The 26,456-nt window shown below is 43.4% G+C and overlaps 1 protein-coding gene across 3 annotated transcripts in view; it reads left to right on the forward strand.

The window, feature by feature from the left end:
• Positions 1-26,456, forward strand: part of ABCB5 (ATP binding cassette subfamily B member 5) — a 54,098-nt gene continuing 27,642 nt past the window's right edge. Inside the window, exons 1-10 of one of the 3 annotated variants that reach the window (XM_079947886.1) lie at positions 1-81; positions 13,282-13,374; positions 17,063-17,144; positions 17,230-17,284; positions 18,891-19,038; positions 20,980-21,040; positions 22,654-22,845; positions 23,133-23,304; positions 24,825-24,949; positions 25,449-25,626. In XM_079947886.1, coding sequence (XP_079804012.1) covers positions 13,338-13,374; positions 17,063-17,144; positions 17,230-17,284; positions 18,891-19,038; positions 20,980-21,040; positions 22,654-22,845; positions 23,133-23,304; positions 24,825-24,949; positions 25,449-25,626 — 1,050 coding nt within the window. In that variant the 5' untranslated portion in view covers positions 1-81; positions 13,282-13,337. Of the gene's footprint in view, positions 82-7,257; positions 7,355-13,281; positions 13,375-17,062; positions 17,149-17,229; positions 17,285-18,890; positions 19,039-20,979; positions 21,041-22,653; positions 22,846-23,132; positions 23,305-24,824; positions 24,950-25,448; positions 25,627-26,456 lie in introns of those variants that run through there. The other 2 variants (XM_079947885.1, XM_079947887.1) reach the window with 2 other exon arrangements.

Below are 26,456 nucleotides of genomic sequence, written 5' to 3' on the forward strand. Positions count from 1 at the left end.
CTAACTCCACCTCTGCAAGATTTCGCTTTTGTTTACTCTGAGGAGCAAACAGAACCCTTGCTAAGGAGCCATCCCAAAAAGGTAAAACTGGGGGGGGGGGGTGTTACCAGAAAGTCAGAACTATCAATAGTAAATACTGACAGGTGGGATGAATTGTGGGGGTGTTGGATAACTCTTTAAAAACTTTGTGTTATTGTTGCAGCACTTACTCTTTCATGTTTCAAAAGTAGATTTATTCATCTTCCAGTTTTAAAGATACACATTCCATATTCTGTCAAAGACTCCATGCCCTCCCTGTTTCTAGCGCAGGGGTTGTGGCCAGAATCTAAACTTTATATTCTACACAGAATATATACTTCAGACAGTGTGGTTTCTAACTTTCCCCGTGTTGAACAGTAGATTTCCTGGTGAGATATTATAAGTTTCTTTTGAAACTCTTCTCTGGTTCAGCGCTGTGGGGTGGGAGGAGGAGCTGCTATTCAAGAAATATAAGCTGAAAGCACCCTCAGCTTACATCAGATCATGAACTATTTGCTAACTCAGATGTAACACACACCCCCCCCCAAAAAAAAATAACAGTTGACCCTCTAAAACTTGCCTTTCTGCAAACTTCTAAACCTTTCAAACTTTCTGACTTCCCATTTAAAGAAGACTTTTCCTGATGCTTTCATTCTCTTTCTTTGGAGTGGAGGATCAGGAGGGGAAGGTTGGAGGGCATTAGATGTTGTTTTATTTGCTTGTTTGCTGCATTTATATCCAACTTTTCATCCAAGGAGCTCAAGGTTAGTGCTGCCATATTTTGAAGAACAAAAAAAGAGGACTCTATGGCGGCCATTCAAAGCAAATAAATGCAATTTGTCTCAAATTTTACCCCTGCAAAAATAGAACGTGTCCTGGAAAAAGTGGACACATGGCCAGGGGCATTTTACCCATAGAGGCTAGTTTCGTAGGGTGGCAGGGCGCCAAGTTCTGGAGGGTGCCAGGGAAGAAACTGGACGTGGCTCCTCCCGGCATCAGCTCGCCACCCGCCCACCTTTGCCATGCCACGCCAAAGCAGCGCTGTGCCCAGAGCCTCCATCTGCTGTGGCCACCGTGGCACGAAGTAGCCAGCTGAGCCGGGGGGGGTGCCGCGTCCAGCCTCCGCCTCTTCCCCACCGGAGGAGCCACCCTTCAGCCGCTGCCCGCCTCCTCCAGCCCCGCCAGCAGCGCTGTCCTCCCTAAAAAAACTCTGGGGAATAGGGGGCGTGCCGGAGGGAGCTTTGTACCAGGGCACCGGATATGCTTAAGACATGGCAACCCTAGTTCTGCTCCTTCCCATTTTATCCTCACAGCATCCCTGTGAGGTAGATTAGGTTGTAGTGTTGTTACCAAAAATACAGAGGGCATATACTTAAGGCTGCTATGGAGAAGGAATTAGGATTGTCCCTTCTCCTGCTCCCCCAACCTCTCTGTGTTCATGAAATGGTGGTATGAAGCTCCTATGTTTGTAAGTTGTGGGTACAGAGGTTCTTTCCCTGCAATTAGGAGTCACTTGCAATTTCATTGCAAAACTGCTTCTTTAGAGGATTTTGAGCAGAGGTTGGACGGTCATCTGTCACAGATGATTTAATTTAGATTCCTGTACTGCAGAATTGATGCTTTTGAATTATGGTGCTGGAGGAGACTCTTGAGAGTCCCATGGACTGAAAGAAGATCAAACCTCTCCATTCTGAAGGAAATCAGCCCTGAGTGCTCACTGGAAGGACAGATCGTGAAGCTGAGACTCCAATACTTTGGCCACCTCATGAGAAGAAAAGACTCCCTGGAAAAGACCCTGATGTTGGGAAAGATTGAGGGCACAAGGAGAAGGGGACAACAGAGGACGAGATGGTTGGATAGTGTTCTTGAGGCTACCAGCATGAGTTTGACCAAACTGCGGGAGGCAGTGGAAGACAGGAGTGCCTGGCGTGCTCTGGTCCATCGGGTCACGAAGAGTTGGACACGACTAAATGACTAAACAACAACAACTACTGCAGACTAGATGACCCTGGATGTACCTTCTAACTCCACAATGTTATGATTCTATATAACTAGGCTCTGCTCTGACCCTCACATATAGACATATATGGACCCATCAAATCTCATGAATAGGGCTCACTAAATATGGACTGGTTTTCCCTTCCTACTATTAACACTCTGGTTTATTGTTGGAAGGAAGAGAATATGTGTCATATATACATAGCCCTTTCAGTGAACACGTATAGATGTAAGAATTCTAAGTTACTGCACATACAATCTGGATTAATTAATGCTGAGCTCAAAAGGATCATCTCATGAATCTGGATGAAGGAATAGGAAAGTTGAAACCATTATTATTATTATTATTATTATTATTATTATTATTGCTTTTTAAATAATAATAAAAATCAAGCTTCATCCTGTGCTTTTCATAATGTTCTTTTCCTTGGCATGGGGAAAGTGTTGCCATTTAATTTCTGTACATCAGGATGCTGTCCAAGGTGAGAAGCAGGAAACGAAGATGATTCTACCCATTTGTGAAAGCCCTGGGTGTTTTGTCTTTGGTAAAATGGGAATGCCATGGTAACAGTGCAGTAAAACAGCATTATGTGGGGCTTTTGTGTGTTGGATGCTTTTATAACATCATCCAAAGAGAAGGCAGTTAGGGTTAACTGAACATTTATAGGAACTTGGCAAGACTGCTTTTGGAAGCCTACATTGTCCCGAAGGCTGCCTTAATCTTTTAAATTTATGATAGCCTGACTGTTTAAATTTTTTCCTTTCATCAGTTAAGCTCTGCTGATGTCCATCAATTTTGGGTTTGACGCAGGTTCAAAGAATGTATGGCTATAGTTATACCTCTCACCTATTGTAGTAGAGAAGATGGAGAAACTCACACTGAACCAAATGTGACTAATGCCAGGACAGAAGGCATTTGGTGTCAAAGACTTTCTATTTTAGTAAACAAACAAAACACTGTTACCATGCAGAAGTACATTGCTTGTGTTGTTTGCTCTAGGAAAAAGGAAAGCGGTTGAGTTATACTCCTAAATTTCTAGTCAATCATGAGTTAGAAAGATCTATGAACAATTAATACAGTACAGTAGTACCTTGGGTTAAGAACTTAATTTGTTCTGGAGGTCCGTTCTTAACCTGAAACTGTTCTTAACCTGAGGTACCACTTTAGCTAATGGGGCCTCCTGCTGCCGCCACCGCGTGATTTCTGTTCTCATCCTGAAGCAAAGTTCTTAACCCGAGGTACTATTTCTGGGTTAGTGGAAGATGCCTTGACCATGCAGGACCAAATAAGCAACACCGATCCCATTAGCCTTCCATGCTCTAGAAAAGCAGGTGGGGGTGTTGGCTGTCCCTTCCTGAAGGTGTGTGAGGTGCTTTCTGACAGCAGAACACTAGAGGACATGGGGCACCTTCACACAGCCATATCCAATGGCGCAGCTCCGCCCACTTCAGGTCTGACAGGGAGTCTAACACAGCCAGCCAGATCTTGTGGACTCAGGAATATATGTAATACAAATCACCCGACTACAGAGAGAGGTTGGGTTCATTTTTTGTTTGACTGCTTACACATCACTCTGCTTCCAACATCGCTAAAATAATGGCTTCCATAAAAATTGTGTATCCTTATTTATATGCACAGATTCAATTTTAGAAATATTGCTACAATTTAAATTGAAATACCATGCATCTGCCATAATGGCCTGCACCCCTGCTTCTAGGCGCTGTTGATGGGTAGTTTCAAAGACCCCCTAAGCAGATCTTCAAACAGAGGGCTGTCCTCTGAAAGGAGGAATACATTGACACCTGAACCTCAGCCCTTAGCATTCTCTTGTTTCTGTGGTCAGAATTTTGTAAATCAGTCCAATAATATGTATCATTTGATATTCTTTATAGGCCAAGTAACAAGCTACTCTTTAAAAAATAGAAATAGCTGTGGCTCTTGCATCTACTCTTTGCTACATACATATTGTATTGCCTCTTTCCATATTCAGATAACAGAGATCACAGAGACAATAAGTTTGTGACCCGCAAACCAGCATTCAGATCCAACTGAAGAAAGACTGGCATTTCCTTACCTGTGTTTTTGTTAAACATTGTGCAATGAGACAGTGCCCTTGAGCCTTCTTTCTTGTCACTTCTGTCAGCTGGCAATTGGGACAGAGTGGTTTCTGATAAGGAAAGGGGAAGCAAGCAGCCTGCAGCTGCTGAGGCTCTAGCCAATGGCTAAGGTCACGCTGGCCTCAGCCTTGCTGTAGTGTTTTGCTTTTTTATTAATTCAGTCATCTGTTCAAGATTTTTACATCCCACCTTTCCTGCGAGCTGGAGCTCAAGGCAGCTAAGAACTAATAAAACTGCACAAAATAAGTCATCATTTAATTGAAATTGCAGTCATAGCAGCAACCATTTTTGTTTTAATATATTTTTCTTAAAGATTTCTTAGTTTACAAAAATACGTGCATTGTCTCTCTTTTTCCAAGTAGCGTTTTCTACAGATCAGTTTCATTTGTTGTGAGACATTAGTGTTACATACAGTGTTAGGTTAGGAAGAAAAGAGGGGGGAATGCTGAGTGGGGTGGTGTTGGGTGGCGATGCCTCTATTCTTCTACTTAGTGTATGTGTGGGGTTTTGTTTCAGCGTCACTTGTGTGGGTTCTCTTACTATTCACTTGGTGTATTTCGTTGGTAGTGAGAGAGGTTGGGGGCGGCCTAGGGTGTGGGTGGTTGTTTTTGATTGGCTGTGGTGAACTTTGTTTTCGTGTGTGAGTGGGATGTGTGTTTGTGTTTGGATCAGGTTAGCTAGATTGATTCATATGCTGTTGGGGGATTCTTGTTGTTGTCTTGTTGGACTGTGTATGTGATAAAGGAGAACCATACTGGAGTGAAGGCTTCTTCTTCTATTTGTCCCCGTGTCAGTTTCAGTTTATTGGTGAGTTTTTTCTAATAAGGCTGTTTCCCATACTATTTGATACCATTGGTCCATGCATCCTCCTGACAAGTCTCTCCAGTGTCTGGTTATGATGCTTCTGGCTTCAGAGAGTAGGTGTGTTATGAGCTCTTCATGATGTGAGTAGGCATTATTATCTTGGAAGATGTTTAGTAGGGCCAGTTCTGGGGTGATTTCTAATACTTGCTTAGTTCTTTTGCATTTTTCTTGTATGATTGATGTCCAGAAGAGTTGGATTTGGGGACATTCCCACCACATGTGGAGGTATGTACCTGTGGAGGTGCATCCTTTCCAGCATTTTGGTGAGGTTTCTGGGCATATAGCAGCAACAATTCAATGCCAAATAGTATCCGTAAAGTCACACGTGGAAATGGTTTACCCCCTTACACAAGCGCTTGGCCAGTATAAATCTCTACAATGTGTACGACCTGGGGGGAGATACCTCCTCCCCTCCATCTCCCTCAGCGCAGGCAAATATTGTCCCCAGCAAACAGGTGAGATTTCAAAGTGTAACATTTAATAAAGCCCATTTCAATTTAACTAGTGTAATGCGATAAAAATACAACAAATATAGCAGAATAATTTACTAATAGAGTAGGGAAATAAAAACACCAATATTGTATCTTACCCTCTTCTCCTACCTCCCTCAGTGGCAGCAGTAATATCAAGTTAAAAACTGCAAGATATTGCAACCAAACCACACCGTTTCCGCAACTGCTTACAGTCTAGTGTTCTTGCTGGAAAGGAGGAGGTAAACCCTCCCAGGGGCCCTGATAGCAGAAGTTGGATTGTGCTTCTCACTTCTGGGTTTTTGTGTCTCCCCCCCAACCCCCCGCCCCAAGTAATATCTGCACAAGAAGCAGCAAAGTAACTGATTTTGATATGAGAGGCATTCCCTTCACAGCATGCCAAGTGTCTTCTCAAGCTAGAGCTAGGCCCAAGGTAATTTTGCTCTGCTTTTTAAAGAAGCTGCTGGCTGTACCAAAGCCATCAAGGTACACTACAATTATGTATTTTATTTTATTTTTGGACGAAAATTCTAAAATGATGCAAATCATACCGTGAGCTATGCAGAAAGAGGAAGTGAATGCTGTCATCCTCAAAGAAAAATGGTGATGGTCAGAGTTGGAAGAGCTAAGGTCAAGCTTCACTTACGTAGCAACAACCAAGGTTGCTTGGAATGGTGTTATGGGCGAGGGTGTGTTGTCATTTCCTCATCAGAGTAGCAGCCCAAAGAGCGCAGGGCTCTAAACTGCCTTTACAATTGAAAATAAGAATTCCCGGAATGGACCTTGCAAGGATGTATGCATTATGTCTATATTTGTGGTACATGCATGTTCTACGGCAGTGTAGTCTGGCTTTCAATTTTGGTTGGTGCTGTATATAAATTGGATCATCAGCTGTACTTAAGAACGACATTCCTGAGCTGTTTTCTACATTTAAGCTGGTTCTTGAGGTATTTACAACCATATATGACAACTGATAGGGGCATTTTAAAGTTGCCTGAGCTACAAGGAAGCCACTTGCCTGGGAGAAGCTCCCATGCTGCCATCATAACATGTAAATCAGGGGTTATCTGCCTTTTTGGACCCTTGTGCATGACTCAAATTTTGAGAGAGCACTGGAGAAACCCATCAGAAAATAGGTTGCCAAGGGTGCCAGTGAAAGCCTCTGTGGGCGACCCCTGATGTAAATTATCCAATTACAATGATCAGTGGGGCCTGATATCCCAGGTCCCAAATACCTAATCGATCCCCATTCATGTGGTTTGGCCATTGAAATACTACACAAGCTAGGATGCCGCTGCTTGCATAAGAGCAACTTCTAGTCAACAGGAGCCATGTTTAAAGGATCTTCCAGTACAGGTTCAGGACTTAACTACATAGAAAACTGTGTTTTGTAGCTGTCCCGCTCATCTGGAGGGCACCAGATTGGCGAAGTCTCTGCAGCGCCCAAGTTAATTATTGTTGACTTTACAGGCAGTCTCAAAATACCAGGAGGAGGGTCAGTTGCTCCTATATACTTCAAGTATTTTACATGGCATTTTCATTTTAAAAGTCGTTTCGGAGCTCGCCACTGAACTGAGCCCAACAGACCCAGACAGAGGCATATATCTGCTTCCGGACTGGTTTTCTTTTTTTTCCATCCTTTTTTCCTAGCTTTAGGGTTGCTAAGGGGAATTCTGCAGGTCACGCAACCTTCCACCTTCCTCGAGGCGAAAGAGCCGTCTGGGCGTGCCTCCTTTATAGCTGCAAAGGGGCGTGCACGCGGCGCAGCTCGCAGGCGAGGCTTGTCGGACGAAAGCCGCGCTGCATCCCCAGGCGAAGGCATTCCGGTCCGGAGCGCCTGGGCTTGCCGCGCGCCAGCGGCTTCTCAGCTCCCCATCGGGTCCCAGGTGAGTTGCTGCTGGATTGACATGTCGGGGGGGGGGGTTGAGGGGAAGGATAGCCGTCACACTTGGAACGCTTCTCTTTTGCATCCGACGGCAGACTCCCTCCGCCGACCAGAAAGTTTTTGGACCACAGTTTCTGCCTTTCTGATCTTAGGAGTCTACTCTGAAGTAAGTACCACTGGGCTCAGTGGCACTTAACCCCCAGGGGAGTGCCTATAGGACGGGTAGAGCCTCGAGATTTCTGGCTGCAAGTGCAAGCCTGCGCGTGTCTACTCTGAAGTAAGTTGCTGTGAGATCAGCAGGGCTTACTCGCGGGTAAGTGGTTTTACAGGGCTGCCGTCTATAAGAATGCTTCGGTTTTCAAGCCAGATTTTAGCAACGCGTTGTAAAGAATAAAGTAATGAGGCTTTACTAGTAAGAGAAACATCCTCACACGTCCAAGCGGTTGTCTGTGCGCGCGCGCACGATTTAAGTTAAGAATGTGCGTGACGCCCCCTCTCTGCCTTTGGGGCAGAAGCCCCCCCTCATCAATGCACGCAGGATGGATTGACACATGTCTGCACAACCTGCTGCCTTTGGATTCTTTCAGCAGTGGTGGAAAAGCGAAGCAATGGCATTTGCCTCCAAACCATCTCTCCAACTTCACCTCCCCTTTCCCGACGTCCTTACTTTGGGTCAGGGTAATCAAAGGGTAATCCCAGTTACCTGCCAGGGATACCCCCGACCCGCCATCCTTTAATATACAATAGCCCATTATCCTGAGGGGAAACAGAATTTGGTTATCCATGAAATTCTACTCAATATTGATCCAGAGCAGAACTCCGACTTCTAGTTAGCAGAGTAAAAACTTAAAAACTTTGCAGGATTCCCAAAAAAAATAGACCGGAAGCAATTGTATTTCATCCAGCAAAGCTTTACTGCTACTGAAGGCAAATGAACATAATGGTCACAAATCCAATATACATTCCGGATTGGCACTGTCCATAAGAAATCCAGTTGCAGCAGACTTAACTTAAACTTACAATAACTTATAATAAGTTTAAACCTTAACACTAAGCTTATTCTTGTAGCCTCTAACAATCCAAAGTCACTTCCGGCCCTCTTTTAATCCATTTGAGTTTTGGAGAATCTCCGTTGTATTCTAGAACAGTAGCTTTATTAGTAAATAAACAGAAAAGTGTGTGTGCGTTGTGTCACCTTAAAAGATGAAACAATTTCATCTGGTAGAAATAGATTCAAGCCTAGTGTGTGCTGCGATAAATTTTAGTCTTTAAGGTGCCACATAGCACCTTTTCTGCCACTGATACGTGTTCATCAAGGGAATATCCTTTCTGTATAAATTATACTATGAATAAATCCAAAGAATGAGTACTCTTGAAAATTTCTACTTGTTCAGATATATTACGCAGCAATAACAGGATTCTAAATGTCAAACTGAATCGGTGAATGGTAGAATGATTTTACACAATAGAGAACTGCAAACAGGAAAAAGACAGAATTCCTTTACAGTTAGTATATTTATATACTGCTTCAAACACTCAGCGGTGTCCCAAGCCTGTTTACAATAATAAAATACAAAAGACACTTTGAAACAAATCAAACAGTGCAAATACAAGATACTGTACTAATAAAGATTCAGCCAAGAAAAAGCTATTTTAAAATATATTTTCATGTATATGAATCTGTTTATCTTGGATGCCTGCACTTACACAGATGCCTCCCAACTTCTTAATTTTTTCCAATAATGTGTTTAAAGCTTTTGCATTTGTTTGCAATTGCTTATTAAAGGGAGTATGCTAAGAACAATTGTTTCCTGCACAACACATTGACCCCCAACCCATCTCCCACTAGTCCCTATTGCCCACGGTCAAATTTCTGGCCCTATTCTTGGACAAATTGCTCATCCAAAGTGGTGGCCTCTCCAACTCTAGGCATTCTTGGATGACACTGATAAGTTTCTTGCTTGGGTTTGGCAGTGCAGCTGCTTTGATGGCCCTGGTGGACTGCGTTCACTTCGAGAAGGACAGGGGAAATGTAATTCCCTTCATTCTCTGGGAACTTTTGACACCATGAACCCATGATATTGTGTACCAGATTTGAGGACAGGAATTTAATGCACACTCACTTGTGATTCTCCTCCTATCTGTCGGATCATTCCAGAAGGTGGTGCTGGATTGAGAACCTTTGCTTTAACCCATGTCATTTGTGCAATAGGGCATCACAGGGCAGTAGGCATAGCATGGGTTGCCAGCACCCGGGGCAAGGAAAGTATTGCTCCCCCTAACCTGTGGACTGTTAACACTGAGTCCCTCCCACCAGTCCAGTACTGAACCTCTTACCCTCCAGGCACATGTTTCATATCCCCAGTAAGTGTGTTTGGGATCCCAGCCTTTGACATGGAAAGGTGTGCATGTGACAACAATTAGGTGTTTGGGAAGCAGGCTTTCGGTTGAGCGTAAACCAGGCCACACACGGATCTGCCCTTAATTCTGTGTGAACAAGCCCCCTGTCCCCCGTCTTTCCTAGCCCTATTGAAACCACCATTTAGGCCACACTCAGGACAAACCCTCAGTTAGGAACCCTCTGCAAGAGAGCACATTGGCCAAGATTTTCCCTGTAAGAAAATTAAATTGAAATTTACTGCCCTCCTGGAGGGGGGAAGGGAAAGTTCTGGGTCTCAGGTAGGTCGTAATCCTAGCCAAGATGAGCATCAGATTAAGACTTCCCTCCAAAAGGGGTTGTTGTTGTTGTTGTTCTTGTTGTTGTTGTTGTTGTTGTTGTTGTTGTTGTTGCAGGTGGTCTATTAGACCATTAATCAATTTCTATAGTACTGTATTGTTTACATGATGATTAGTGATCCACAAATCACTTAGGTCGAAATAACACAAGTGTCCTGATTTGCCTTTTACACCTAGACGTATAATTGCAGAAACTCGCTCTTTCTCAAAGAACTGAGTCCCAAATACTGTTCTTAAGATTGGGATATCTGAGACTCTTACTTGGAAGTAAGTGCCACAGAAAGAGATCTAAGTGAAGCTGTTCAGGACATTATGCTGTGTAAATCGCTTGGGGCGTTCCGCTCCTTTTTTCATGGGCTGATTCTTCTTTTGTTTTTGGAATCATGAGGAAATTCCTCTTAGTTAGATTACCTCCTCCAGCCCCCTTCCTTCTTGGGGGAGGTCTGAAAATATTATCCCTCTTTGCTGTCAATTGGAGTATGTACAGATGTGAGATCTCAAGGCCCGCTACATAGTGGCTGCTCCGTCCTTGCCTCCTCGCTCTCTCTTCCCCTCCGAGGCCCTGACTTGTACTCTTCCTTCTCTCCATCCTCACTTTGTTCTCCCCTTTCTTTCTCTTTAAATAGATTTCAAGGCACTGCCTGCCCAGGAGCAGCTGTTGAGCTCTCCAGAGGGAAAGCAAGCACTCACTTTCCCCTCAATAGCCTCCAATTTGTTTTCAGGTCTGATTCTATGTGCTAGTTCAGAACTACAAAGGCAATCTTAAAGTCTTTAAAAACAAATAAACAACAAAAAGAATTGGTACTAATAAAGGTAACAGTGCAAACTTGTCTGTTCAGCACAAATACAGTGGTACCTCAGGTTACAGACGCTTCAGGTTACAAACTCTACTAACCCAGAAATAGTACCTCGGGTTAAGAACTTTGCTTCAGGATGAGAACAGAAATCGTGTGGTGGCGGCGGGAGTCCCCATTAGCTAAAGTGGTACGTCAGGTTAAGAACAGTTTCAGGTTAAGAACAGACCTCCAGAACAAATTAAGTTCTTAACCCGAGGTACCTCTGTATGTGGAGAGCATATTGTTGTGTTTTTAATAGGCTTTTACCTTGTCTAACAGCGGTTGCCGAAATTGTGATGTAGTTATAGTATTATGAGTTGTGGGGGAAGACCTTTTTAACCTCTGGAACCAGCAACTGTTAAAATACCAGCCAGGCTTGCTTCCTGATGAGGTGATCGCCTGTGTGATGGTCCATTATTAAGAGAACACAGGATTAAGGGGCTAGGTGTGAGATGGCAAATGATTGGGGGGGGGCTACCTAGACAGACAAAGGCAGAGTTCGAAGTAGAGTTTTGGGACTGCGATGTGAACAACAAGCTGGAGAGAGAGTCGGAACACAGTGTTTGATTTTTGTTGGAATCCAAGGCTGTGGCTATGGGAGAAACAAGACCCTTTTGGGATGCTAATGCTCCACTGTAGGCTCAGGTTGTAGATAAGAGTAAATAAACCATCTATCATAATGACACCACAGTCTCCACTGTGCCTCATTTCTAATAGGAAACACAAATCCTGGGTAAGCACCTAGAAGCCCTCCAATCCTACACCACTCAGAGACTGGGGTGGTGTGCAATAATATGGTCTAAACAAAGAACCAGAATCAGAAGAATCTTTATTTGCATCAGCCACTAGCCATAGCAATAAAGTAAAAAACAATGTACTGAAGAAAGAGGTAAAAACTTAACTATACAACATACATTCTGGAGGTTTAACATCCATAACCAAACAATAGATCTTATTCTAATTGCCCCTGCTAAAACGTTTGCATTTTTTGCTGTCACCTGATTAACTTAATCTGCTAGAAGAAAGGACACAGTAGCAATGGTTGAGCCAGAGGCATACGAAGGGGTGTGTGGTGGGGACGGCCAGCCCTGGGTGCCATCCCAGAGGCGGGTGACAAAAACCCTCCTGGGCGGATCGCTGCAATTGGCCCCTTGCCAGGAGGATTGCACCACCTCGCCGCGATCGGCTCCCTGCTGGGAGGATTGTGCTGTCTCACCACGATTGGAACACCCCCCTCCCCAGGATCGTGCTGCCATGCCGATCGCCCTGTGGGCAGATCGCCACGCCGCTCTTGGTGCAGGAGCGGCTAGCTCCGCCACTGGGTTGAGCAACCCGGCATGAACAGTAGCAGAGGGGTAATAATCTCACTCCTCAAATCTTTATAAAGAGTGCAAGCTAGAAGCACATGAGCCATTGATTCAATACTGCCATCTCCACAGGGACATAAGCGTTTTTCCAGCAAAATTTTTTGAAATCAGCCCTTGAGTACAGCTGAATTCAGTATATTTAATCTTGCATAAATGAAAGCACGTCTGTATTTGGGAATTGTTACATTTTGCAAATAGGGTGCCAACATATCAAAATGGCTAGGTGGAAAATAATCATACAAAATTTCCTTATCGTGACCAAATTATTCTGTTTCTCAGTATCATATAGGTGCTGTCTAATTAAATTATTTGCTGTACCGAAGCCCAGTGTTAATAACAGTTGTGGTGTTAAACCAGAAAAATAAAGTTTTTGGTTGACAATTTTAGTCCAAGTGCTCTCATGACAATCCTGCGATATTAAGGGTAGTAGACTAGTGGGGTTTAAATTTAGCCGAAGCCAATAATTAAATGTCCTACACCAAATCTGTAATTCAACAGAGGGGAGGTTAGCCTCTAAGCACAATGAACACAGGATGGAACAGGAAAAAATTGTCTTAGGAATTTAGACTGAACAGCTTCTGTAGATCCAAGGTGAGCACCTGTCCAGATCTGAGCCCCATATAATAACTGTACTAGGGGTTTAGCTTTAAACACTTCAAGTGCCGATGGTATGTGATTGCCACCTTTTGTATGGAAAAAGCGTGTCAGAATTTTGGCACTCTGAGACACCATTTCCTTTGCATATTGCTGATGTGCCCCCCAATTTGAATAAGCAGATATTTCCACAAATAAACCATGAAAATTACATCTCGATGTTTAATAAGGATCAGAATAAATTATATTATACAATATTGATCCTGTCCAGAGGGTATTAATGATACAAATGTGTAAAAAGAATGAAATAAGGAAAAATGAAGGTGATCTAAAAAAAATTTTAAACGTCAGTTTTAAAAATGGGTATATTATATCACTGTGCTCTTTTTACACAGATTTGGGGTGAACACCATTTACCTCTCTACCATAAACGGGACCATAGAACAAAACCATGAGAAGTTACACAGTGAATCAAGTGTCCAAAATTGGTAAGTTGTAATATATTTCGTTACTCCTTAATATTTGGATCCCTTTGTTTAGGAATGGTTATAACAATAGGGCAAGATGTTGTGAATTTGGATAGCCATGAAATTGTATTCAACAGCTATAACTACTTTGTTGTTTCCCCCTCCAAATATTTATTTCTGAGTCCCATTTTTTTTTTAATTTAAGTGGCTAATAGTAATTACAACAAATTTTGGTTTTTATTTACCCATTGTGCCAGTTTTCACAATATTGTGGAAGTACATGTGTTTTAACTTTGCCATAATACTTGTGTAGATTTCCAATCTGCATCTAATAACTTAAAATGGACATTTTTGAAGCTATTGTGCTACTTTCCCACCTACCCAGTAATGTGACTCATATGTCACATCAAGCAGGCCACACGCTGGATTTGATCTTTGGCGCCGGTATAGATGTGATCACGTCTCCTTCGATGAAGGTGCCATGGTCTGATCACTACGCTCTGAAAGCCAGGATTGACTTTCCACCCCCACCCTGCTTAGGTGGCGAGCCGATTTGGGCTCGCCCGCAGAGGCTGATGGACCCTGATAGATTCCGTCAAGCCTTGCGGGACCTTGCTCCCCCTGGCGACTCATTGACTGAGCTTGTTGAGGGCTGGAATACCCAGCTCCTGGCAGCCATCGATGAGATTGCACCTAAGCACCCCGCAGAAACCGGGCTCCCTGGTTTACCAAGGAGCTTCGGAAAATGAAGCGGGACCTCAGACGGCTAGAGCGAGTATGGCGGGGTGCCCGTGACGGAGCCTCAGGAACATCTTATAGGGTTTTTATGAAAACCTATGAGATGGCAGTGAAGGCCGCTAAGAAGTCTTACTTCTCAGCCTCCATTGCATCCGCTAGCTCTCGCCCGGAGCAATTATTTAGTATAATTCGGTCTTTAACGTCCCTTGAAGGACAGCCAAATTTAAATAACAATCTGACACACAGCTGTGAGGCATTTGCGAGCTTTTTTGCGGAGAAGGTCCTGTTGCTCCGCCATGACCTCCCTGCCGATTTGGATACAATAAAGGAACTGGAGGCCCCTCGACTATCCTCGGGTCCAGTATTGGACCACTTTGACCGGATATCTCCAGCCGATGTGGACAGACTCCTCCGAGCTGGAAAGCCCACCACCTGTCCTCTTGACCCGTGCCCGTCATGGCTGATTAGAGCATGTCCAGACGAGGTGCGGGCCCCCCTGGGGGATATCATCAATTTGTCCCTTGGCACCGGGATATTCCCAGGGGAACTGAAGGAGGCAGTGGTGCATCCGCTCTTAAAGAAAACATCATTAGATCCCTTAGATCTATCCAATTACCGCCCAGTCTCGAATCTTCCATTCCTGGGTAAGGTGATTGAGAGAGCGGTTGCTGAACAGCTTGGTAGGTTTCTGGATGAAACATCTGCTCTGGATCCATTCCAGTCCGGCTTCCGCGCTGGTCATGGGACCGAGACGGCTCTGGTCGCCCTAACAGATGATCTCCGCAGGCAGCTGGATCGAGGCGGGTCGGGGCTGCTGATTCTTCTAGACCTGTCAGCAGCCTTCGACATGGTCGATCACGAACTCCTGGACCACCGCCTTGCCGACGTGGGGATCCAGGGCACAGTCCTTCAATGGCTGCGCTCGTTTCTCTCTGGTCGGGGACAGAGGGTGGCGCTTGGGGGGGATTTGTCATTGCGCCACTCCTTGGTGTGTGGAGTGCCTCAGGGTGCAATTCTCTCCCCGATGCTTTTTAACATCTTTATGCGCCCCCTCGCCCAGCTTGTCCGGAGTTTTGGGCTGGGTTGCCATCAGTATGCTGATGACACCCAACTCTATCTGTTGATGGATGGCCATCCTGACTCGGCCCCAGACACACTGGCGAGATGTCTGGAAGCTGTGGCTGGATGGTTACCGTGGGAGCCGGTTGAAGTTTAATCCTTCGAAGACAGAGGTCCTCTGGCTGGGGCGGGACGATATGGGATTGAGGGGGCAACTCCCATCTCTTGCAGGGGTGCAATTAGTGCCAGCACCATCCATTAAGAGTTTGGGTGTAATCTTCGATACCTCCCTCTCTATGGAGGCGCAGATTACAGCTATAACAAAGGCGGCATTTTTTCATCTCCGCCAAGCTAAGCAGTTGGCCCCTTATCTCTCTCGCCCTGACCTAGCCACTGTGATCCATGCGATGGTCACCTCCAGACTGGATTATTGTAACTCACTCTACGTGGGGCTGCCCTTGAGACTGACCCAGAAACTCCAGCGGGTGCAGAATGCCGCGGCAAGACTCCTTATGGGGTCTTCGCTGCGAGATCACATTCATCCGGTACTATACCAGCTGCACTGGCTCCCGGTGGAGTACAGGATCAGGTTTAAGGTGCTGGTTTTAACCTTTAAAGCCCTATACGGCCTAGGACCCTCGTACCTACGGGACCGCCTCTCCTGGTATGCCCCACAGAGAAACCTACGGTCTGCAAATAATAACATCCTCAAGGTCCCAGGCCTCAGAGAGGTTAGGCTGGCCTCAACTAGAGCCAGGGCCTTCTCGGCTGCGGCTCCAATCTGGTGGAATGCTCTGTCACAAGAGACTAGGGCCCTGCGGGACCTGACATCTTTCCGCAGGGCCTGCAAGACAGAGTTGTTCCACCAGGCCTTTGGTCAGGGCGCAGCCTGACTCCCTCCTCTGGCAACCTGAACAGAATTTTGCATAATCGGTTGCCATTAATTTGATTTTAATTAATTTTTATAATGAAATATTTTTAGAATGTGTGATTATTTGATTGTTTGATTATTTGATTATTGTTAGCCGCCCTGAGCCCGGCTTCGGCTGGGGAGGGCGGGATATAAATAAAATTTATTATTATTATTATTATTATTATTATTATTATTATTATGTGACTTGTTGGGTGTGAGAATTTCCAAAGACCTGTTCCTGCAATGACCTTTCTTCCAAATAATAAAATACTTTTTGTTGAGAAAGTAATGCATTTGTGGTTTGGGGGTGGAAGTCTACTGAAATCTTCTTGAGATATTATTGGTGAAGACCTGTGAACTCATTAGCAGATTGAAACATTATTTTTAAAATATTTAGCGGGGGGGAAACCCATATGTTTTAAATCACCTCATTGGCACATGGTGTGTACTGCAAGGGGAGCATTCCTTATTTCATTTATTTTACACATATTAGTAAGGTGTCTCTATAAAAATCTAACGTGTTTTCAGACTTGTTGGTAAATGGGAACATTTTCACAGTGCAACGATTAATCTTCATTAATGTACAACAGAAAGAATTGTCTGCGTTTTCAGGCACAATGCAGATTAATTATTGCATCAGTAATAGAAACAATTGCTTTGATTTTAAATTTAATATCTATAGTATTTCTTTCGCTCATTGAACATTTCAGGGACTTGCTTCTAAAATTTGCAATCCTATTGCAAGTCCAATCTCCACATTCACTGAGAAGCAGGTCTCACTGATTTCTATGGGTCCTGCTTCCAAGTAAGTATATTTAGAATTTCAGTCTGAGTCAGTAGTTAGATTTATATAGTTTGTAGATGTGTTTAGGGTATGGGGCTGGCACCTGCCAAACGTAAGCGTGTTCCTGGAGAATTCAGTGAATAAAGTTTCAAACGAATTTTTTGGATTCCAACCCAACTATTTCTATGAAATCCAACTGACTTTCCCATCAACAGATCCTCCAGCCTATGACAACCCTTCTTTCCATTTGGATGAAGAACCAACACCAAATGGTCATTTAAAGAAGAAGAAGAAAAAGTAGGTTTTTCCTTATGCACTTTGATGCCTTTCATTTTCCACAAATGACCTCAGCTGACTTGCTTTTCTGTTCAAAACTTTTCAGAAAGAAAAATGAGAAGCCAAAGAAGAAAGGGCAGGCAGTTGGCTTTTTCGAGCTGGTCAGTATGCTTCTTTGCCTTTGTCATTTTCTTTGGTTGGCTCAGATGTATACCTTCCTCACATCTACAAATGTGGTGACATCAGGAGCATCACTCAGAGACATGTACCCCTTCCCCATTTCCTCCATAGCACAAACAACATAACCCACAGGAACCTGGTGGCCTCCAGATGTTGTTGGACTCCCTTCATCCTTGACCATTGGTCCTTCTGGCTGGGACTGATGGGACTCCTAACAATACCTGGAGGGCCAGGTATGGAAAGCTCTGTTTTAGGGGAAGAGTGATGAGGAGATATATGAGCCCAAGCCCTGCTCTTGATCCTACAATACAAAATATGAGGAAGACAACTAGCCATGTCTCTTTTTCTTCAAAATGAGATTTTGAAGCATCCCCAATCTCGACCCTCCAGCTGTTTTGGGACTACAATTCCCATCATCCCTGACCACTGGTCCTGTTAGCTAGGGATGATGGGAGTTGTAGTCCCAAAAGAGCTGGAGGGCCGAGTTTGGAGATGCCTGACCTAGTGTGAGGACCTAGTCAACTAAAAGTGAAAGGTGGGCTGTCGATCAACTCCCAGTTGCTCAGAGATGGAGAGATCAATGGGAACAAAGAAGCCATGAGAGAGAAGGTTAAAATGATGACTGAAAACTCTCAGCTGGAGAGAGGACTTTCTAACGTAAGGTCCAGACCCTCCCAAGTGTCCCTGTTTTCCATGGACAGTCCAGGATTTACAGAAGCCATCTTGGTTTCTGATTTGATCCAAGAATGTCCTGCTTTTCCTTAGGACGTCCCTATTTTCATTAGAGAAATGTTGGAGGGTATGGAATTATGTGATCCCCCAAGTCAAGGAGCTAAATAATTATATAACCTTTAGAAGACATCTGAAGGCAGCCCTGTATAGGGAAGTTTTTAAATGTTTAATGTTTTATTATGTTTTTGTATATGTTGGAAGCTGCCCAGATGGGGGAATAATAATAATAATAATAATAATAATAATAATAATAATAATAATACACTAGAATGTCTCTATTTTCATCAGAGAAATGTTGGAGGGTACAAAGGTCTGTTCTGCATAAGCGGACGAAGAGCACCAGTAGGGTAGGAAGAACAAAAAGAAAGCCCAGCAGCAGACTAAGTATGATGTGTGTGTACATACATACGTGCATATACACAGAGACACACACACACACACACACACACACATATATATATATATATATATATATATATATAAAATATTATTTATTAAAGTTTTAAAGGTTACAAAAAGAGAACGAAAACACACCAAGTTAAACACAAACTTGTAAAAAACAAAAAATAGAAAAATAGAAACAATTAAAAAAAGAAAGAAGAAAAAAACACAACGAACCTTCCCATAACTTATCTTTCATTTACTTGTTTCCTTGACCTCCTCACACCTCCCTTTTTTGTATTCTAGTTCGGTTAGCTATTTCAGCAAATCCTTTCCATCCTTCCCAATTTTTATCCTATAATTTATCTTAATATAATGTAACTTTACCTTTCCTCCTTTCATGAGACACACATATATACACACATTCTGCCATAATTTCACCTGATTCCTCCTGTTTTTTCTTTCTCAATTTAGTTTCATTTTGCAGATGGGCTAGATATTATTTTAATGATAGTGGGGTTAATCGCAGCTGCTGCAGCTGGAACTGGACAGCCACTTTTAATCATCGTCTTCGGTGAAATGACAAACAGCTTTGTGTCGACCGGTCTCAATAATGCTACAGGTAAAAATCACTAAGTTTGCCCCATCTGTGCTTTTTTGGGATTATTGAGTTTCTTTTTTTATTATTATTAATATATTTTTAATTTGCTTTTCAGTTTTATCATATCATCATCAATGCATTCTGTGTTACAGTCATACACAGGATAATGAGAAAGAAAAATAACATAAATATAAGACATAAACACACACACAGTGCTTTTTTCTGGGGGGCGGGGTACACAGGGGTACACATACCCCTAAATGTTTTGTGAATCTAAGTTTGGTCTCATTGTGGGGCAATATTTCAATATGAGCAGGAAAATGAGAGCACCCCAGACATTGTTTTAGAAAAAAAGCAGTGTGTGAGAGAGAGAATATATGAATATTATGGGCTTCCTGAGTTTCTAGACACGGAGAGACTGAGAATATTGTTGGAGACACAGAGCTTTAAAATGCTAGAGATCAGTATTCACCTTCCCCACCCCACCCCCACAATTTACATTCATAATCTTGATGAACTGTAATCAAGCAAAGGCTACTCCAAGCACTCAGTATAAAATAAAATAAATGAACCTTTGCTTAAGTTGTTAAATCTTGACAGCATGAATGAGAAACTTGTAGCCCATCGGATATTCTTGAACTACAAACCCCATCACCTCTGATCATTGATCACACTAGTTGGGGCTGATGGGAGTTGAAGTCCAAGAACTTCTGAAGGGCCAGAGATTCCCCATTGCTGCAGTTTAGCTTGAGAGAAGCAAATGGCTACTGTTTGGCAGCCATGGCAACTGGATCCGGCCTACAAATCAGTGTCCACTTGGGCATCAGTTTCAGCAGTGTGGACAAAGTGGCTTGAAAATGGATCTCATATGTTTGGGTAATTGCGTGTTTCATACTTAGATGTCTACATACTAAAAGAATGCATTAGCAGAGATGTAAGGATACATAGGATGGGTGGGGTGGGGTGAAAAAGCCACATGTTTCAAAACAGGTTCCAAATGCTATGTGCTTAAAAAAACCAAAAACCCCTCAATTTTATTTTTCCTTTTTTCATGAGCAACTTCACCGTGGAGGGGTTGTGGGTTTAGTATTACTTAGTGGCTGTGTGACAGTCATATGCTTCTGTTAAATCCAGTTACGTTAAGTTGGGAAACATTACATGAAACTAACATGTCATGCTTGGTCCCTCATGGACTGAATGTACCGTATTTTTCGCTCCATAAGACGCACCAGACCATAAGGTGCACCTAGTTTGGGGATGAGGAAAAAAAGTAAAAAATATATTCTGAATCCCAGAAGCCAGAACAGCAAGAGGAATCTGGCTTCTGGGATAGCCTCTGGCTGTTCTGGCCTCTCCCAGGTAGTGGGATGAAGGCTCCCCCTGCCCGGAAGAGGCTGCGTGCAGCTAAGGCAGAAGCCAGTAGAGGTGCTTCGCTGAAGGGGCGCTGCGCAGCTCTCCCTCTCTATGCAGTGCCTCTCCTTCGCAGGAAAGGCGCTGTGCAGAGAGAGAGCACTGTGCAGCGCCCCTTTAGCGAAGCGGGAGAAGGAACAGAAGGAGCCCCCTCTGTTCCTCCTCTGGCTTCGCAGGACAGGCGCATCGCTGAAGGGGCGCTGCGCAGTTCTCCCTCTCTGCGCAGCGCCATTCACTCCATAAGTCGCACTCACATTTCCCCTTACTTTTTAGGAGGGGGGAAAGTGCGTCTTATGGAGCGAAAAATACGGTAGTTTTATTGACACTGACATATTTTTTAAAATGCCTAGGAAAGTTGCCTACATCATGAAGAGATCAGGTCTGAAGGTTAGAAACTGGATAGCTGCTTAACGCATGTGACTCTTAATCTTTCTTTACTTGAGACTTTTCGTTGTTAAGTCAAGTAATAATTAACAATGCCATGTAAAAATGCTAAGATGGCATTGCCAGAAAACCTTCTGATAATTATAACTACTTCCTTCTATTTTGCAGATGCTGCACCAGCTAATATCTCAGGATGTCCACCTTCAGATATAGAAAACGAAATGGCCGTGTAAGGACCTATCCAGTTATTATTTTTTAACTGAGCTATGGCTGACTTTAAAAACATAAGAAGATTAAAGACCCAACAGATGCTGGTTGGGAAGTCACATCCCTCTTCCCACAGTTGTTCCCCAGTGACAGCTATTCAGATAATGTTGAATTAAATTTGTATACCACCCTATACCCACAGGTATCTGGGTGGTTCACAACATAAACTTAATTTCAGTGGGTCTGTTCCAAGGAATATGACCAGCATTGGATAGAACCCAATGCTTTTTTCCCCAATTACCATGAAAAATTATATTAAAACATTAGTTAAGAATTTTCTTCTGATAATGAGAGTGACATGAAGGATATATGGGTCTTTCTTCCAAAGCGTACTCTTCAAATGCTTGAACACAGGTACTATGAAACATGTGCCTCTGATTTATGAGGTAATGTATAGTCATCATGGCTAGTAGCCAGTTACAGATTTACCCTCAATGGACTTTCATCTTGCTTTCAAACACGTTGTGTTCCTTTATTTAACAGAATTCATAAACGGCTTGTTTGTTTTATTTTATAAAAACATTTTTTTTAAAGAAATCTAGCCAAAAACTAGGTAGTTCTACATAAAATAAGTTAAAATGGGTATTTAAAAGCAGTCAGAAGATTATTACAATCAACTGTTGCTAAAAAGAGATAATACAGTGGAACCTTGGTTCTTGAACTTAATCTGTTACAGCAGGGGTCAGCAAACTTTTTCAGCAGGGGGCCAGTCCACTGTCCCTCAGACCTTGTGGGGGCCGGACTATATTTTGAAAAAATAAATAAATGAACGAATTCCTATGCACCACAAATAACCCAGAGATGCATTTTAAATAAAAGGACACATTCTACTCATGTAAAAACATGCTGATTCCTGGACCATCCGCAGGCCGGATTTAGAAGGCGATTGGGCCGGTTCTGGCCCCTGCGCCTTAGTTTGCCTACCCATGTGTTACGGAAATCCGAGTGACTCCTGAAACTGTTCGAAAACCAAGGCGCGGTTTCTGATTGGCTGCAGGAGCTTCCTGCATCAGACATTCGGCTTCCCAAAAGCGTTTGAGAACCGGAACACTTACTTCCGAGTTTGCGGCATTCGGGAGCCGATTTATTCGCCAACTAAGCTGTGCGAGGACCAAGGTTCCACTGTACACATATAGCTTCCACATGTCTGGGTAGGCTTGCATAAGCAGAAATATTTCAAGGAGGAACTGAAAAGAGTACAGTGAAGGCACCTGCTTAATGTCAGCAGGAAGGGAGTTACAAAATGTAGGTGCTGCCACACTAACGGATCAGTTTCGTTTTGCACTTGCACTTCCTAACTGTGTGTGCAGCCTCAGTTCCCCAATATAACAGTTGTAGCACAGAAGACACTCTTCACCTTTCTAAGCTTTGCGAACTGCCTCTTCAGCTGAATGGTGGCATAGAAATAATGTTCCCTAACCTAATACCCTCCAGAGATTTTGGACTCTAAATCGCATCGTATCTATTAGCCAGGATGACCTGTGCTGTTGAGAGTTCTTGTCCCAAACACCTGGAGGACGTGATGTGGGAAACGTTGGCTTGCAATACCCCACTGACCTGTCGTTTCTTCAACAGACATGCTTACTACTTTGTTGGTATTGGATTTGGAGTCTTGCTCTGCAGCATGATTCAGGTGTGGACCTTTGTGACCAGTTCCGCAAGACAAACAGCAAGGATACGCGAGAAGTTCTTTTTTGCTGTACTTCACCAAGAGATGGCCTGGTTTGATACCAACCAGATTGGAACACTGAACACGAGATTAACAGAGTAAGATGTTTCTGTTTTATATTATAATCTGGGGAAAGGGGGGGGTCAGTAACAAAAACTGATTCCAGCTTTGGGCCAGGTGTAAATCCCTACATGGCTAGTTCCTAAATGCTTTTGCATATGCATTCCTTCTTCATAACCAAATGGATGGGAAGGTACATATGCTGCCATACTGAGAAGTTTGTATTTAATGGCAGTGATTTCAACACGATTCAAAAAGGCGTTGAAGACTTAACTATTGAATAAAAACATCAACTGACATTCACATTTTTCATCCTTCATTGCAGTGATATTAACACCATTCACGAAGGAATTGGAGACAAGCTCAGCATAATAATGCAGAATTTAAGCACGTTTTTGACTGGCATTATCATAGGATTTGTGCACGGATGGAAGCTGACCCTGGTTATCTTGTCTGTTAGCCCGCTTCTTGTTGTATCTGGGGGTTTGTGGTCATACGTAAGTTGCTTGAGCTGCTACAAAAGAAAATTCTCCTTATGTGCACAACAAAGGGTGTAGAATCAAAGGAAAGAAGGATAAAATGAAAACCTGCATGGGGGGGATGGCATGGGAACTCTTGAAAGACTGTGCCCCATTAATCTGACATAACTTGGTGCCAAGAAACTGTTCCAGTCATGTTAAGAATTCTTATTAACCATTTGTAGGAGAGAGGTAGTGTGGTTAGAAAGTTGGACATAGACCAGAGAGATTGGGCTTAAGTTGCTGCGTGACCATAAATCTTATGGGGGAAGTTTGGGCAAACTATTTTCTCTCAGCCTGACTTATAGCAGGGTCCATGTATACCATTCAGGGGTCCTGAGAGGAAGGGGTGGGATAAGTACATAATAATGAATAATAAATCTACCCAACCCACATCTGAGCCTCCTGTAATTAGTGCTAATTGATAAGGCACATATGCCTTATAATTGGAGATTCCAATGACTATAATTAAATAGCTATGGAAAGGAACTGGACAGATACAGCCTCATTTCCCTGCATCCCCACACAAAGACGTAGCTGAATTCATTGTTTGAAAGAAAAGCAGCAACCTTTTTAACACAAACATTTTTTAAAATAAATTTTATTAATGTTTGAAAGAAAATGTACAGAGGTTAATATCCAGTACTGTTTAATCAAAGATAAAATAATCTAAAAACATAAACCAGGAGGGGGGAAGGGAAAGAAAGAAAAAAGAAAAGGGAAGGGAAAAGAGAACTTCTTATTCTTCGTCTGTCAGCCTTATGTAGAAAATTATTCAAAACATCCACTCCAAGATAGCACCCATCAGTTCAGCTTTCTATAAAAGCAATATTTTCTTCAATCCTCAAACCCAGATATCATAAGTTCGTATTCTTTATCACTCAAAAAGTCTATAAGGAGTTTCCAGTCTTTCAGCACATATATTTTTAAAGTAGTATTTTAGTCATTTTGCTAAAACCCATATAATCAGCTTTATTATATAATCAAGAAAAGTCTCTCATGCGGGAGAACTGTCTGCACAAGTAACCCATTTTGTTGGTGCAAAACAGGTGAGGAACCTAAGGCCTAGGGCCTAATGCAGCCCTCTGGGGCTTTCTCTGGGCCTTGGGACTCTGCCCAGGCTCCTCGCCTCACCACTCTGCTCCTTGACCACCTCAAGTGTTTCTGCATGCCTGGAAAGTGCCCTTGAACTACACTTATGCATCTTGCTTGCCTGGGTGAAGAGAGTTTTGCAGGATCTGTTGCTCACTTTTGCCTCTGGCCTGCAGCCCATCACTGGCATGCAGCCCTGCCAATGGTTGCCTATAAGACAATGCAGTCCATGGGCTAAAACATGTTCCTTACTCTGGTGTAAACCAGGGGTCATTCAGAGCTAGAATTGAAATACTGCCTATGAAAAAGACCCGTCCCCGTTTCCTGTCACATAGATAGTTCTATGAGTTTATTGGGTTGTTCTGTGAAACAACTTCATTTTTCGTTTCATTTTTTACATATTCCAGCTCCTGTCGGTGTTGACTACTAAAGAACTGTCAGCCTATGCTAAGGCAGGTGCTGTGGCAGAAGAAATATTGTCGGCCATCAGGACCGTTGTTGCTTTTAATGGGCAGGCGAAAGCTACAGCCAGGTAAGGCCGCTTCTAACAATAAGCATAATTGGAAAGCTATTTAGAAGGTACATTTGTTCCTTCTCTGAAGAAGCTGAAACAGGTGTTCTTTGAGAGCATTAGAGATCAGCAACTGAAAGCATCCCTCCAGATTAGTGTAGAACCCAACGTGTGTATTGTTGCGCATGTTCAGGTGGAGATCAAGCTATAATTCTGCCCATCCAACATGGCTGATGGAAACAGGTTTGTAAGCCAGCGTGAACTATGTTCTTCGAACGTCTGCCTTCAACCAAGGGGCATCACAGGATGAAACATGCCTGCTTTTCTCGTGACATTTCTTGTTAAAACAGTGGGTTACACCTTCAGATAGGAAAAATCCAGTGTGGTTCTAGCAGCCTCAGAAGATTTAAGCAACATGGGGTTTGTTTGTAGAGATAAATGGCAATGAGTACTTGCCTGTATGGAAGCGGAACTGAGTGGGAAATACCTTAAATAATCACATTTGGCGGTTTGTTTTCAGGTATGATGCAAACCTAGAGGACGCTAGGGTTGTTGGAATGAAAAAGAGCATCACCACCAATATCTCTATGGGTGTCTCCCAGTTTTTCATATATGGATGCTATGCACTTGCCTTTTGGTATGGAACCAAGCTCACACTGGAGGACAAAGAAAATTACAACATCGGGAAAGTATTAATTGTAAGTCAGTTGTCCTGCTGAATACAGACTTTTAAAAAAATGATCTCTGAACCAGGGGCGAACGAAGGCGTCGTGACACCCCGGGCGGGGTGTCGCTACGTAGGGCGCATGTGCAGCGTTGTTACGTAGGAAGCATGCGCCGTACGTAGCAATGCCGCACATGCGCTGTACATAGCCGTTTGCCGCCAGCACCGGGATCCTCTGCTCGCGGCTGCAGCCATGAACGGAGGATCCTCCACATGTGGCTGCGGCATGGCTGCTCACGCCGCCACGCTCACCCGCGGGGTGCCTTCTTGTCACTGCACCCAAGCCATGAAACCCAGGGGGCAGTGCCCCCCCCCCCCCCGTTGCGATGCCACTGCTCTGAACTTATAAGTAGAGGCTGCATTGGAGATTTGAGCCCAACCCTCAGAAGCCTTGCTACCTAGTTCTGCACATATTATCTTGATCTGCAGATCAGTATATGCAGTAATGGACTTCGTATCAAACCCATTGCAACCTAAAGAGGGAATACCATTAAGCCCAGAATCTAACATTACCTAACTAAATCTCTCTGTGTATGAACCTGATCTACCATACAATATGCATCATTTGACCTGTTTTCTTGGCGATGCAGATAACATCTAGCAAGGCAATCTGTGCACAAAATATTACTCAGCACTAATTTCCTCCCTGTAGTGGCACCTCTTGATAAAATAATCGGGATAGAGGTGCCTCTATCAGAGCTAAGTCAATCAACCGCTCCACCTGTTTGCAGAAATAACCATACTATGCACTCTTAGAATCACAGAATTGTAGAGATGGAAGGGAACGCGAGGGTCATCTTGTCC

The sequence above is a fragment of the Podarcis cretensis genome (genome assembly GCF_951804945.1).
Source record: "Podarcis cretensis genome assembly, chromosome: 12".
NCBI lineage: Eukaryota > Metazoa > Chordata > Lepidosauria > Squamata > Lacertidae > Podarcis > Podarcis cretensis.